Source organism: Pseudochaenichthys georgianus, chromosome 21 (assembly GCF_902827115.2).
Source record: "Pseudochaenichthys georgianus chromosome 21, fPseGeo1.2, whole genome shotgun sequence".
NCBI classification, from domain to species: domain Eukaryota; kingdom Metazoa; phylum Chordata; class Actinopteri; order Perciformes; family Channichthyidae; genus Pseudochaenichthys; species Pseudochaenichthys georgianus.
This window is the reverse complement of record NC_047523.1, coordinates 27,789,126-27,803,690: the sequence shown is the minus strand read 5'-3', so window position 1 is coordinate 27,803,690 and position 14,565 is coordinate 27,789,126. Positions and strand designations below refer to the sequence as shown.

The following is a 14,565-nucleotide window of genomic DNA, read 5'->3' as shown; positions in this document are numbered from 1 at the left end:
AATTAGCTCCATGGGAAGAAAAAAGGCGAAAGATTTGAACATAATGCAAATATAATTACGACATTTATATAAGATGGCATTATTTCGTAACAATTCGACCCATTAGCGTTATCGCAGGTGTGAGAGAGATTTTCTTTTCAGCAATGTAGATGGAAGGAATGGAGGCTGGAGTCCGCTTTATATCAAACACTGAGTTTAATGAGAGCCAACGGCCGTGAGTGAGCTCAGAGCGTTTACACAACATGCCATGAGAAAACCCTCCAACTCACTAAAGCATTACACAGAAAACACAGACGATCTACCGGAGAATCCGGGAGGGGCCTCTATTTCGCGCGTCTTCTGATCGATAATTACAAACACATGGATTAAGAGACAAAGACAGTCTGTTAAAGTCCTCTGGCAGTTAGTCACAGTCCCCCAACAGGAAAGCGGAACCTTTAACCCTTTAACCTTTAAACTCTTAAACCCCTGCTCTAAGTTATAGCAGACCTATGTGAAACACAAAATGCTTTTTGGTACAAACACATAAACAAAAATATTTCCTTCACAGATCCACGCTTTTATCAATTCATTGATAACCAATTAACATTAGTCTAAGAATATTTTCAGTCACTACTTGAATCAAATAAAACGTCCTCAGAGTTGGGTGGATTCCTCATTACATTAAAAACAGAATAAGATTGGAACAGCCAATCACAATGGTTGATACAGACAACCATAATAGAAAAATCATCTTTCTTCAGTGTTTGATTTCTTTTGTCAAAAAGCACAATAATAACACATATGCAATACAAAAATATAATAGTAAAATATATGTTTCAAAAACAAGACCTTTTATCATTTATCCCTCAGTTAATCTCATTCATCAAACACAAATTCAAATTCAGCTTACATCTTTAAAGATTTACTTTAAGGTAATTACTTATTAAAACACAATTAGAATGTAGGATTATAAGAAATCCAATTGAGGTATAAAATCAGAATCAATAGGGATTCAGTTAAAAATTCACAGTTAAGGTATACATTCACAGTGATGAATCGATCAATCTGTAATCTGTAAAGCTACAGTGTCCTCCATTTTTAGCATTACTTTACGTTTACTTCAATACACTTATTCAAGAGTAAGGCACTTTACTACATACATTTTATTCAAATACATTTGTTCAAAAATCTGAAAAGGAGAAGTCAGACATTTTATTGAAAACAACCTGAGAAAGGAAAAGTCAAAACATTTATTCTTAACAACCTGAGAAAGGAAAAGTCAAAACATTTATTCTTTATTCTGAGTGTCAACTTTAATCAATTTATCAATCGCTGAAAGGAGGTACCCAAGGTACCGGAACTGCCACGGAGACCCATGGGTCTGGAAGCTCGGCGTCGTACATCAACATTGTGTCATCTACAGTAGAGTACCCCACTAGCCTCTGTGGGGCCTGGAGGGTAGTCTTGGCAACCCTGCGTATGGCTAATTTAATTACAGTGATCAAACAGGTCACTAGGATTAGCACAACCAAGATAAACACTGCAACAGTAACAACAAATTTAACCAACCCCGCTCCCCAGGACCCAAGAGTTCCGCTTAAATCCCCAAGTGTAAACCCATGAGTTTCATGCAATTCTTTTATCCCCTTAGCTGTGTCCTGGACCATATCCGTAACTTCAGGTGTGGCGTCAGAGACAAAGGAACAGCACTCCGCACCAATTACTTTACATGCGCCCCCCTGGGCAGCTAAGAGGAGGTCCAGCGCCATGCGATTCTGTAGTGCTACTGTCCTAACTTCCTGCAGTTCTTTATGTTCCGCTAACATCGCGATACTTGATACATTTAGATGATGCTCCACTACTTTGGACAATGCCATGATTTCCTGCTGACTAACATAAATGCCGTACCAAGGCAAAAATAGGCTCGCTACCTGTTGTCCTTTTGTAATGGACCTGCTGTTCCTGTGTAGAGAGGGAAGTATCGCTGCAATCTCATTTGCCTCTACTTTACGGATTAAAGGAATTAGGTAGGCTAGATAACAGGTGCCATAAAAAACGTCATATGGTACGCAGCCATAAGCCCGGTCGCCACAAACTAAGTAAACTCTCTGTGGGAGGGGAATTCTAGCTAATTTTACCCTCACTATGGTATTACAGTCGCTGTGTCCCACATCCGGAGAGGTGTGAGATCCTGCTTCATTCTGGAAACAGATGGACACATTCTTCCATTCGTGTACTGAAATTGGGGGAACATATACTGAACAGTCACGTGTAGGGGGATTGCCTAGGGGTATTGGTTTCGTGCAATCATGTATTTTAACCTCAACGGAGTTCACTGTTCTGGAGCCAAACCAGGGCACAACTGTTACCAAAGCTTCAACCAGCAAAGATGCCAGGTGTGGTTGTTTTGTGCATGTTGGACTTGTGGAATTAACCGAACAATTAGTTTGTACCAGAGCTAACTGGAATCTGTATTCAAAAGCTAGGTTAATGTATTTCTTCACATATATTAGTTTTAAAAACATCAATCGTTTGAAACCGTCAGGCAGATAATTTGTATTTACTGTCTCAACAATGAGAGAGACCAGACCCTTGTACTGTAACGGTTTATCAGAGTCTGTTGGGTATGACGGAGTATAGCAGTCCTCAGCCTCATCGCTAATCCTAGAGTAAATTTCGTTCCAGTTGATTAATTTATAGTCTGCTCTTGCAAACGGGATTGGGCTAAACATGGGAGAATGCATGGCATATTTTGGCACAGCCAACAGTTACTAATATTACGTTCATGGGCGTAGTCTAACATTAAGTTTACTGCAGAATTAGTTTTAGTTTGTTTAAAAGGAGCGATTAAGGCCTTTTTTGAAGAATCTACCTCACCTCCTGAGTGTTTACTTGGAGTGGATGGAACATTTGTTTTTTTCTCTGGTTCAGACAGGTCGCACACAGCAGCACCTGGGTCGGAAACCTGGTAAGCTGGTTCCCTATCTCTACATGTTACTTCATCCCTTATCATTGCCTTATACTGCTCTCTAGTGCAACACCACAGTTCTGGGGGCATGTTTTCAATGATGTCGAGTGCCACTCTCACCTCTCCCGACGCCACTCCGTCCGTACGGTACTGGTCCATTGGATATAAGTCCCATGTTGACCCATCTGAGGGCACATCATATACAATAATACAGTTAGATGAATCACATATTGAAGCTGGACAGTTAAAAGAAACAGTCTCTGATTTGTGATCAGGGAGGGAGACAATCCTCCTGATTCTTCCTCCTTTTCTTTTTCGTTGTGTCTCTCGCACCATACTGAGTGTCTGTGTGGTGATTGGATACAACCTGTCCTTGTCGCTAGGCACTGATTTGCCCGTTGGTGTCGTTTTGCCCTCAGGGTCTGGGCCCTGAGTGGTCAAGTCGTCTGCGCTCGTAGATAAGAGCACCTTATTTTCTTCCTCAGACGGGCGAGGTCCCTCGCCACCTGTCGTTGGGATTTCCACAGCTCCATCTAGCAGGGTGACCTTGGCCAGGTACAGAAAACCCAGCATGACGATGATGATGACTGCCTTCACACGCCAGCATCCGGTAGAGGGGAGAGACGACATCTTGTAGCGTGAATCCACTCCGGTCTCCCTTGTACCCTCAGCGCTGTTCTGGTCACTATTAACACCTGGAAAGGACCTTTCCACCTGGGAGACAGAGCATCTTTTTCAAGAGATTTGATTAGTACATTATCACCAATCTGAAATGGGTGGGTGGGCTCCTCTCCCGGCTGGGGAAGCCTGTCAGCCACCTGCCTGTGAAACTTTCTCAACATGTCAGTTAGATATTTGACATAGTTAGTCATGTAATCCTCTGTCCACAAAAGAGTGAGTTTGTGGGGTGTTACTGGGGGGCTAGATCCTGCGAACATTACCCTTCCCATCAATACCTCGTGTGGGCTAAGCCCTGTCGTTGCATTTGGTGAACTTCTGATGGAGCACAGAACTAGCGGCAGTGCGTCTACCCATTTTAGTCCTGTGGTCAACATTGTTTTAGTGAGTTTCTCCTTTATAGTCAAGTTCATTCTCTCAACCTGGCCTGAGCTCTGTGGGTGATAGGGAACATGCAATTGCCATTTGAACCCTAACACTGTAGCTAGACTCTGGGTTATCTTAGAAACGAATGCTGGACCTCTGTCACTGTTAATCCCTGTGGGCACACCAAATCTAGGAATAACATCTTTGAGAAGACACTTTACAACTGTTCTAGCGTCTTCTTTTCTGGTAGGGTAGGCCTCTACCCATTTGGAGAACTGGCACACTATTACCAAAAGATATTTGAATCCTTGGCATGGTGGCATATGTGAAAAGTCAATTTGCATATTTACAAAGGGCCCCGAGGGGGGCGGTAAGTGTTCATGCTGAATTTGACCACTTCTTCTTCTTGTCTGCTGGCATATCATACATCTGTCTACAAGGGTCTGTGTAGCTAGTGTAATGCCTGGAGCAAACCATTGGGACTTTATAATCCCATTCATCCCTCCTTTTCCTACATGTGATTTGCCATGTGCAACATGTGCCAAAACATGGAGGAACGAACGTGGACAGACCATCCGTCCGTCTGGGTGGAGCCACAAGCTGGACTCAGCGTCAAGTGTACAACCTCGTCTTAGCCATAAATCTTTCTCCCTAACATCAGCGCGGGCTTGCATGTCCGCGACATCATTAAAGGAAGGCAAAGAAATGGGTTCTGCGGGTTGTGTCAAGGGGCATTGGAGCACCATAGAAGAGGAGGAAACTGCTGCTTGTTTAGCCGCGGTGTCGGCTAACGCATTTCCACGCGAAATAGGATCATCAGAATTTGTGTGAGCAGCACACTTAACTACTGCTAGCTGTGTAGGGAGCATGATAGCGTCTAATAGCTGAGCTACTAACGCATGATGTTGAATAGGCTTACCGGCCGATGTTAAGAAACCGCGCATTTTCCACAAGACACCAAAATCATGGCACACACCAAATGCATACCTGGAGTCTGTGAAAATGGTTGCAACTCTATCTTTAGCCAAAATACACGCCCTCAGCAGAGCATACAACTCTGCAGCCTGAGCCGACGTGCCATTTGGCAAGGCCCGGCTTTCTAAAACTTCCCAGTCATTCACAACAGCATAGCCTGCTAAGTGTACTGTGTCAGACGGCCTGCTCGCAGACCCGTCGGTGTATAGAATCATATCTGAATTAGGGATAGGAGTTTGCAACATATCAGTTCTGGGGGAAGAAGATATGTCAATCGTTGTGACACAGTAATGTGTGATATCAAAATCTGGAATCGGTACCAGCGTAGCTGGGTTTAGAGGGGGAGAGCGTTTAAGTGTGATGTGTGGGCTTGAAAGAATTATTGCTTCATAACCAGAGCGCCTTGCTGCTGTCATATGCTGAGTAGCAGAGGTGTTCAGAATATGTAAAACTGCATGTGGAGCATGTACTACACAGTCACTGGCCAGTACAATGGGAGAGGATTGCTTGATAACAATTGCAACTGCGGCCACTGCTCGCAGACATGACGGCATACCGAGTACCACAGGGGAGAGTCGAGATGAGTAGTATGCAACAGGCCGGAAATTAGAGCCATGCTTCTGTACCAAGATGCCCGTTGCAAAGCCCCCCTTCTCATGGACATGCAGGTGAAACGGCTGATGGTAATCAGGGAGCCCCAGGGCCGGAGCTGATGTCAGGGCTCGCTTTAAGTCCTGAAAGGCTGTGTGCATGTCCTCAGACCATTGAACAATGTTAGGAGCAGCCTGCAGAGTGGCAGCACGCAAGACCGAGTCCATTGCAGCGTACTCGCATATCCAGTGTCTGCAATAGTTAGCCATGCCCAAAAAAGACAGCATGTCTTTCTTTGTGCGGGGTGGTGCCACTTTGTTCAAAAGGCAAATCCTTGCTGGCGAGAGGAGTCGGTGTCCATCCCTCAGAATGTGACCCAGGTATGTGACCTCAGTCTGGCAGTACTGCAACTTAGCCAGGGATGCTCTGTGTCCGCATTCAGAAAGTCTTTTCATGAGCAGAATGGAGTCGATGCGACATGCGTCCATGTTGGGAGAAGCCAGCAAGAGATCATCGGCATACTGAAGCAAGGTACTACCTCCTGTAAGGACCAAAGTGTCCAGATCTCTCTTAACCGCTGCTGCGTACACCGTAGGCGACTCGACGTACCCCTGTGGGAGGCGCGTGTATGTGATTTGTTTACCTTTAAAAGTAAATGCAAACAGATACTGGCTGTCTGGATGCAGAGGAACAGAGAAAAATGCTGAACACAAATCAATTACTGTGTAAAATTTTGAATCTGACGGCAAGGATGCAAGAATTGAATTAGTGTCAGGCACTATGGGAGCTGTCGGAATGACAATAGCGTTAATAGCTTGCAAATCTTGGACAAAACGCCACTCATCAGGGCGATTGTGCTTGGGAATTGGCAATATGGGAGTATTACAAGGACTACTTGTATATCTTAATACACCTTGATCGAGCAGAGACTGGATGACTCCTTCAATCCCCAAAATGGCTCTATGGGGTAAATTGTACTGTCTGATAGCTGGCAATCTGGCATTGGCTTTAAGTGTGACTCTGTGTGGAGGGGCTGAGCAAACAAACCCCACATGATTTTTGTGTTTAGCCCATAATGTGGCCGGAACCTCAGAAAAATCTGAAGGTGGTCCGTATTGTGTGGATCCGGGTGGCTGTAGATGAAGGAATGTGCTTTGAGGGAGAGAAGGTTGCTCAGAGAGACGCAGCATGTAATGCTCCTCCCCTAGGTTAATCAGATCGTGTGTGTGTGTGTGAGAAGCCTTTGCAGCTCTCAGCAGAGCATGGCAGTGAGCTGCCATGACCCCCACTCCTTCAGGGTCACTTCCTGAAGTGACCCCTATTGCGAGGTGAGGAATCGTGTCTGCAGCATAAAGAGCCTCTTGTTTGGTTGTGAGCCTTAGGGGCAATGCGCAACCCTGGGGTCCAATAAACATAAAGTTTTCACATTCCAACTGATCTGAGCTGTTGCAAAAACCTCTTACTGATAGTTTATAGTCGTCTGATGGGTTAAAAGCAGCTGTGCAGTGACAATTCAATACAGGCCTCATAAGGGACATTAAAGAGGCACACGCAGGGGAAATGCTAGCAATTTTCTGAATTCCTGTTGTTGAAAAAACAGAAATCATGTTGAAATCTGGAAATGACCAACAATAAAGGTTGTCCTGAGATGATTGAATGAATTGGACAGCTTGATAGACTTTGCTGTCAGGAATAGTCAAAAACAATCCATCTGGAGTGCAATGTATTGTTGCTTGTAATTTACAAAGCAAATCTCTGCCCATTAGATTAATAGGACTTCCATCTGAAATAATGAAAGAGTGTTGGACATGTGATCCTTCAATTGAAATATCAGTTTTCTCTGAAACGGGCTCGGACATAGGGATGCCAGAAACTCCCATTGTTGTAACAAAATTATTGGTTGGTTCACACACTTTTTCTTTCGTACGCACAGCTGATAATGTTGCTCCACTGTCAATCAAAATGTCTACCGCTTTACCACTGAAATCAACGGGCATAATCGGATCTTCACGCGGGCTATTGGAAAGGCGAATTGTTGCTGCTTGAATGGGGAAATGCTGTGAATTTGACCCTATTTCTTCTTCTTGGCACCTCTATCGTCTATTAAATTGACTTTGCTGACCGTTTTGCCCCTGTTGAGCCTGCCTGACATCTTGACTGGTCAGGGGAGGGGGGGGCAGTAATGCAGGGTGTTGGCGAGGGGGCTGGGGAAGAGCAGGCAAAGGTTGTGCGTCCTGCTGTGGTTGCCAGCGCCGTCCGCATTGTCCTGCCCAGTGATCTGTTGCGCCACAGACGTGACACGGCGTCAACTTTCTGGGATTTCTATTCTGCTGCTGTCTCTGATTTTGATACTGCTGTGTGCGATGTTGTCCCTGAAACTGCTGCGAGTTATCCGCACTCTGATAAGCCTGTGTATTTGGAGGCAACTTTTGCGCAATTCTGGGGGTCAGAAATATCTGATTTTTGTACAACGCGCGTATTACTGCGAGGGTTGATTTCCATGTTTTAATTTGCCAATCCGGGGTAGCCATCATATACGCCTGAGCTGTTTCAGGGATTAAATTATGCAACAAAGTCTGTATGGCGAACAAATCATTGCCCTCTCTTTTAATGCCCGCATCATGATCCCAGGCTGTCATAAAGCGCTGGAGAAAGTCTGGGACTATTTCTGTTGGGTTCTGTACGCAAGCCGTCACCAGTGAAAAATCTGTGTGCGTTTTGGCGCATGCTTTGATTGCAATAGCGGCCATCGTTTCGATCCACATATCCCGTGTTTGTGTCTCAGGCCAGTCACCCGCAGGCGTACAGGCAGGGAATTTGAATTCCTCTTTACACGTCGACCAATCTGCTTTATATGTTAGGATTATCAGCTGTTTAACATCATGAACCAAACAGTTATAAACTGAGCAGACATTGGTCAACCACGACAGATACTCATCTGGGCTTTTAGTCGGACTTGGAGCGTGATTTGTGACATCCATCACCTCAGCGGGTGTCCAAGGCTTATAAACTGGAACATCTCCTATCAGTATTTTCGGTGCTGTCATAGCTCCAGTAGAATTATTATCCTGAGATGTTTGCAGTCTTGTGATAATTCTATGAGGAACATAGTTCTTAAAACTGGTGCCGTACGGCGTGTTTGGAGCGTGTAACATTTTCGTTGCGGAGCCAGAGGCCGGCGTGTGTAATGGGCTGCTCTCTGGCGTTTCCTCTTCACTGTCCGCTGCACTGTGTTCCTGCTGCTCCCTTTCTCTATACTGTCCTTCCTGATATGTCAAACGATTTTTATTCATGATAGCTGCAGCTGACATTAATAAATCGTCCTCGGAGTTTCTTGCCCCGGAATTTGAGAGTCCTATCGCGGGAATCATTTGTGTGCAGAGAGACACAGCCTGCTTCCCCTCCAGCAGCCCTGTGTCCGTTAAAATGGAAATTAATTGAGCTGTACTGGGAGATTTGCCTTGTCTTTTCAGCCAATCGTACATGACTGATTTCGCAATGGCTGTGACGTCTTTTCCGTGTCTTTGTTTAATTCTGGACATGTTTTCTGATTTAACATCAAAAGCAGCCTCTAGGCTAAGCAAATGACAAGTAGCTGCGCATTTAGAAACTCGATCAATCAAAGCTTTGAGTTCAATGGAGCCTCGCTCGATGCCAACTGACTTTTCATTTTTCCGCTCATCATAACCTCTTTTTTCTGCAATAGTCATCCAAGCTTTAACGCAGTCCTTCATGTACGTTGCATCCCAGGAGCAATTCGCCTCCTGTTCAATTAATTTGAACGCTTGCCACAGTACCATCATGTCAAAAGTGCCCGTTAACGGCCAATCAAACAGAATCTGTCCTTTTTGACTATTCTGTTGCGAGTGCTCACAAAGTAACGATGTGAACGGCATAACTTTAGTCCAATCCAAGCTTCTTCCGACAATTCCTGACGGCATATTAGGGGAAAACATGTGCGTGTAGTGGCTGTCTGTAATAGGATTCTTTGTAAGTGTCTTGGTGCGTGAAATATTGTCCCGCTTACCAACGGACCCGTTTGCGGAGACAGTATTACCCATGTTTAACGGTTAGTACAATAAAACAAACACTGCAATTAGACAAACAAACATAAAAACTCTCAACAACTCAGCCCGACAAAAACTCTTCCAGCCTATTTTAATCCGAATTAGGGAGACTTTCAGAGGGGCCACTAATTATGAGCCCTCTATCCTCATAATTCTCGTGTATCTGCAAACACAGCCAAATTCAGCAATTCATACAACATTCTCAAACCACACATTAGGCACTTTCTTTAGTTCAAAAGCGTAAATAATTGCGGATAATGCTGTATGCTCCTTTTTTCTGCATGCAGCTCTCCCCAGGGGGCGGAGAATCGGCACCTCAGCAGAAATGCTATTTATCCTCTGAAAGCTCCTAAATTCTGCGATTTGTTTAAATACAAATCTTGCGACATTGCTCTAATTCAGAAAATCCACTTTGCTGGTGCATCTCTCAAAAGTTTCTCTGAATATTTGTTGTGTGTAATTGCCTGGTGAGTTAATTCCAAGAAGCACACACAGAGGAGATCGATGAAATTCGATATTCCTAGGTTATCATTAGCCCCAAATATTCTCATAGTTTTCACATAAGTCGCGTTTGCTCGTAGACACCTGTCCCAGCAACAAACACGGGGAAATCGGCCAGGACAATATCCCCTTGACACCGATTCCCGAGGTTATAGATTAGCCTCCAGATGTAAATGAGTAGAGAAACCCAAAAAAATGCAGCAGCTCAGTTCTCTCAGGTAATTTTAATACACCGTTGATCTCAAACGCTGGCGAGTCAATCTCAAAATAGAAATGTACTCACCAATGTCTGAAAGATCTGAAGGTGCCTGTCCGTGACGCCAATCTGTGAGAGAGATTTTCTTTTCAGCAATGTAGATGGAAGGAATGGAGGCTGGAGTCCGCTTTATATCAAACACTGAGTTTAATGAGAGCCAACGGCCGTGAGTGAGCTCAGAGCGTTTACACAACATGCCATGAGAAAACCCTCCAACTCACTAAAGCATTACACAGAAAACACAGACGATCTACCGGAGAATCCGGGAGGGGCCTCTATTTCGCGCGTCTTCTGATCGATAATTACAAACACATGGATTAAGAGACAAAGACAGTCTGTTAAAGTCCTCTGGCAGTTAGTCACAGTCCCCCAACAGGAAAGCGGAACCTTTAACCCTTTAACCTTTAAACTCTTAAACCCCTGCTCTAAGTTATAGCAGACCTATGTGAAACACAAAATGCTTTTTGGTACAAACACATAAACAAAAATATTTCCTTCACAGTAAGACCTACTGGACAAAAAGAAAAGCCAAACCTTGAAAATAATTTCCGAATGGCGTCTGATCACACATATCTACGCATTCACAATCACACTGCTATGAGGTTATGCTTACATTTTCCGACTTATTTATTCTGGGCAACATGAGCACATTGTGGTGTAATTATTAAGGAGTGTTATTTTAACCTGTGTGAACTTACTTTATTAGCAAGTAGCATAACCAAGATGACACATCCATGCTGGGTTTGGAGCATGTGTGATCTGCCTCCTGACTGAAATGTTCTCACTCTTCGTGTAAGAAGGATATCGGCAAATGAGATATTTCTCATCCCTGCCACCACAATATGCTGTAATGTTTAATCAGGTCATACAGGTATACAGAAATGTTCTGATGCTGTCATGCTAATGGTCGAGGCTGACTTAGAAAATTACAAATGATAACCTGCTTTGTTAAACACATGAAGGCCTTTCAGCGTAGGTGGTGAATCTACAGTATCTAGCGTAGGTGGTGAATCTACAGTAACTAGCGTAGGTGGTGAATCTACAGTAACTAGCGTAGGTGGTGAATCTACAGTAACTAGCGTAGGTGGTGAATCTACAGTAACTAGCGTAGGTGGTGAATCTACAGTAACTAGCGTAGGTGGTGAATCTACAGTAACTAGCTTAGGTGGCGAAAAAATCAAACTACTCAAAATGTATCAATTTGACAAGTGAGATACCATCACGTTATTTATAGATATGAGGGGCATGGTGTGGGTGATAAAGATCTGCTGTTGTACGTGCAATTTAAAATTACCATATTGATATATTTTTTGGTAGCTCATTTTCTAGAAATTCAATATATAAACAATTTATAAACGAAACCACATGTAAATATCTGTTTTAGAATAAACCAGTGTGAGAAGTAGAGTACCTGAGGTACTTCATCACATTGCTGCACAGTCCTATAAATCCAATGGCGCCATAAAACAGTCCTGCTCATTGATTTGCAACATTGCCCGTCACGGACTAATACAACCAGAGATATGAAAGCGATAGCTACCCAAATATAAACCGTAAGCTCCAACCCCCAATACATTCACATTGAGTTATAGTACATAGAGCTGTATCATCCAACCCTAAAAGATATGCAGGACTACAACACCGGTGTTACTGTGTGTACAATTAGAAATCAAATATTTTTGATTAGATGTTTTCAAGTGAATGGTGTATCTCTGCAAAATGGGAAGTATTTGATTGGACACTGATAATTGATAACCTTTTTAAAGCAGAATTGATGAGCATAATGACAAAAATGAGGAAAACAAAGGTTGGATATATCCACTTTACAGAGATTCATCTGCCACTGCGTTCTTGATTCAAATGCACAGTCAGGGCAAATGGTGATTGATGAGCCCATCTTCTCGTTCCCCTCCTGAACATCAGCTAACAGAATACATTTAGGGCACGCACGGCGCTCCACAGCCTGTGGATGCCACTCAGTTCCACTTGGTCTGTCACAAGGCCAGTACAAGACGGGCTCCACATGCTGAGTCTTTCATATAAAGTGCCGGTGGATACCTGGTCTCCGGACCTGATGAATAGCCGAGCTCCTGTTCACCGTTCAGGCCTGTGTAAAATCACATGTGTTCAGCCAAGCCTGACCATCACTCTGCCGCTGTGAGCAGTCGGCAGCCACTACTCTTCTCTATGCTCTAGTGTGCAGTATCCACCCACACAGCTTTACACACAAGAAAACAAATTCTCATGCTCTAATCAACAAATCAGCTGACAGGAGTGCTCCCATCTCTTCCATCAGGAATAAGTCATACAGCACAGGTTACATCTGGGACCAACCATAACAAACTGGCCTTCAATTATACCCGCTGTAAACAATGGGGAGAGAATAGGCTGGAAATAGCAATGAAAAGATGGGTAGGAGGTGGCTGTGTGAGTTGAGACCCAGAGTCGAGGGATGTGAGTTTATTATTGGCTGCCAGACAGACTTGCTGACTGGATTGTGCTGACGTTATTGGTATTTCACCTGTTCTCCTGAGGGGGGATGTGGGAGAAACTAATAACCTGACTCCACAAACCAGCCACACTCCCACACCTAATTTGTTATGGACAAATATGGCCGAGGCTTAATTAAGCGTTTGTTATATTAATTACAAATTGATTAATCTCATTTTCACACATGTGCATTTCTGACCGCTCGGCCCTGGCTGAAGTAGTCCTTGTTTAGAAACTGCAGTGAGTGCGCTGACGCAAGACATCAATGATGTTGTGAATAATGTTTTAGCCTCACATACATCACTCCTAAGGCCAATGCATCACTCGGATGTTGTTTTGGACAGGCTGTAAAGGGAGAAAGCTAGTCTATTGGATCTTGCAGCACATCACAAATTCAAATCTGAGCCAACAATGCAATCAATGTATCCAACATTCTAAACAAACATTTGTTATTCTGCTCTAGGGCATGGACGTCGATGCCTTCGAGAAGAAGTTCAACACATTGGAAGTGGATTTTATTCGTAGTCAGCAGCTGTTTTGTCGAGACGTCCTGAAGCTGAGCCCAGGACAGGGAGCAGTGATCAGCAACGGCAGGGTGAGTGGGCTTCAAATAAGCATTGCACAAATACTGATCTCTGTATGTCTCCCTAAAAAGTCGAACAGACCACAATATGTTTGAGAGTAAGGTAAAGTGTTGGTTAAATATTTCTGGGTACAGTGGCGCAGGATTCTCTAAGGATGTTCTCAGAGTGCTTCTTTAGTACTGTCAAATCAGCATGAATGTTTCTCAAAGGTCACAGGTGGCCCACACTGCTGTGTGTGTGTGTGTGTGTGTGTGTGTGTGTGTGTGTGTGTGTGTGTGTGTGTGTGTGTGTGTGTGTGTGTGTGTGTGTGTGTGTGTGTGTGTGTGTGTGTGTGTGTGTGTGTGTGTGTGTGTGTGTGTGTGTGTGTGTGTGTGTGTGTGTGTGTGTGTGTGTGTGTGTGTGTGTGTGTGTGTGTGTGTGTGTGTGTGTGTGTGTGTGTGTGTGTGTGTGTGTGTGTGTGTGTGTGTGTGTGTGTGTGTGTGTGTGTGTGTGTGTGTGTGTGTGTGTGTGTGTGTGTGTGTGTGTGTGTGTGTGTGTGTGTGTGTGTGTGTGTGTGTGTGTGTGTGTGTGTACACAGCCACGGATGAAGAGGCCAGCCTCTGCCATGGCTGTAACAATTAATATCATTTCACATTCCTCTGCTGCAGTGGCAAGCCTCCCAAAATAGAAAGGAGGAAAACAAAGGCACCATCACTGAATAGCATGACTTTAAGTGGATACAACACTGTTACAATCGCATTCAATGTAAACTCCCCTTGGCAAGTGTTTAATAATACATGCTGGGATAGGAATTGTAAAAGTCGTGTTCTGACTGCCTCATTGTCTTCATTTAGATCCTCTGTCCATTTGGAGAGCAGGAAGAATTCACTGTGGAGGACTTCCAATTGCTGCAGAAGATTACTCTGAGTGGTTCTGCAGAGAAAGTCAAAGACAAAGTGAAAGTGATGGGGCTGAAGCCAAAGCAGTACGTTTGTATTTGTATGTTTTTTTGCATGAAGGCAACTGCATCTGTCTTAACTGTCACCGATCAACATTTGAGCCCTTGCATTATTGGACGAAAATGGCAATTATAATGTGACTTGACACGTTTGATATTTGTTCTCTTTG

General features: G+C 44.0%; 1 protein-coding gene across 3 annotated transcripts in view; it reads left to right on the top strand.

Moving 5' to 3' along the window:
• The window catches only part of uggt2 (UDP-glucose glycoprotein glucosyltransferase 2), a 54,544-nt gene that overhangs the window by 19,982 nt on the left and 19,997 nt on the right, over positions 1-14,565 (top strand). For all 3 annotated transcript variants that reach the window (XM_034110133.1, XM_034110132.1, XM_034110131.1), the window contains exons 23-24: positions 13,338-13,469; positions 14,292-14,422. In XM_034110133.1, coding sequence (XP_033966024.1) covers positions 13,338-13,469; positions 14,292-14,422 — 263 coding nt within the window. The remainder of the gene's footprint in view (positions 1-13,337; positions 13,470-14,291; positions 14,423-14,565) is intronic.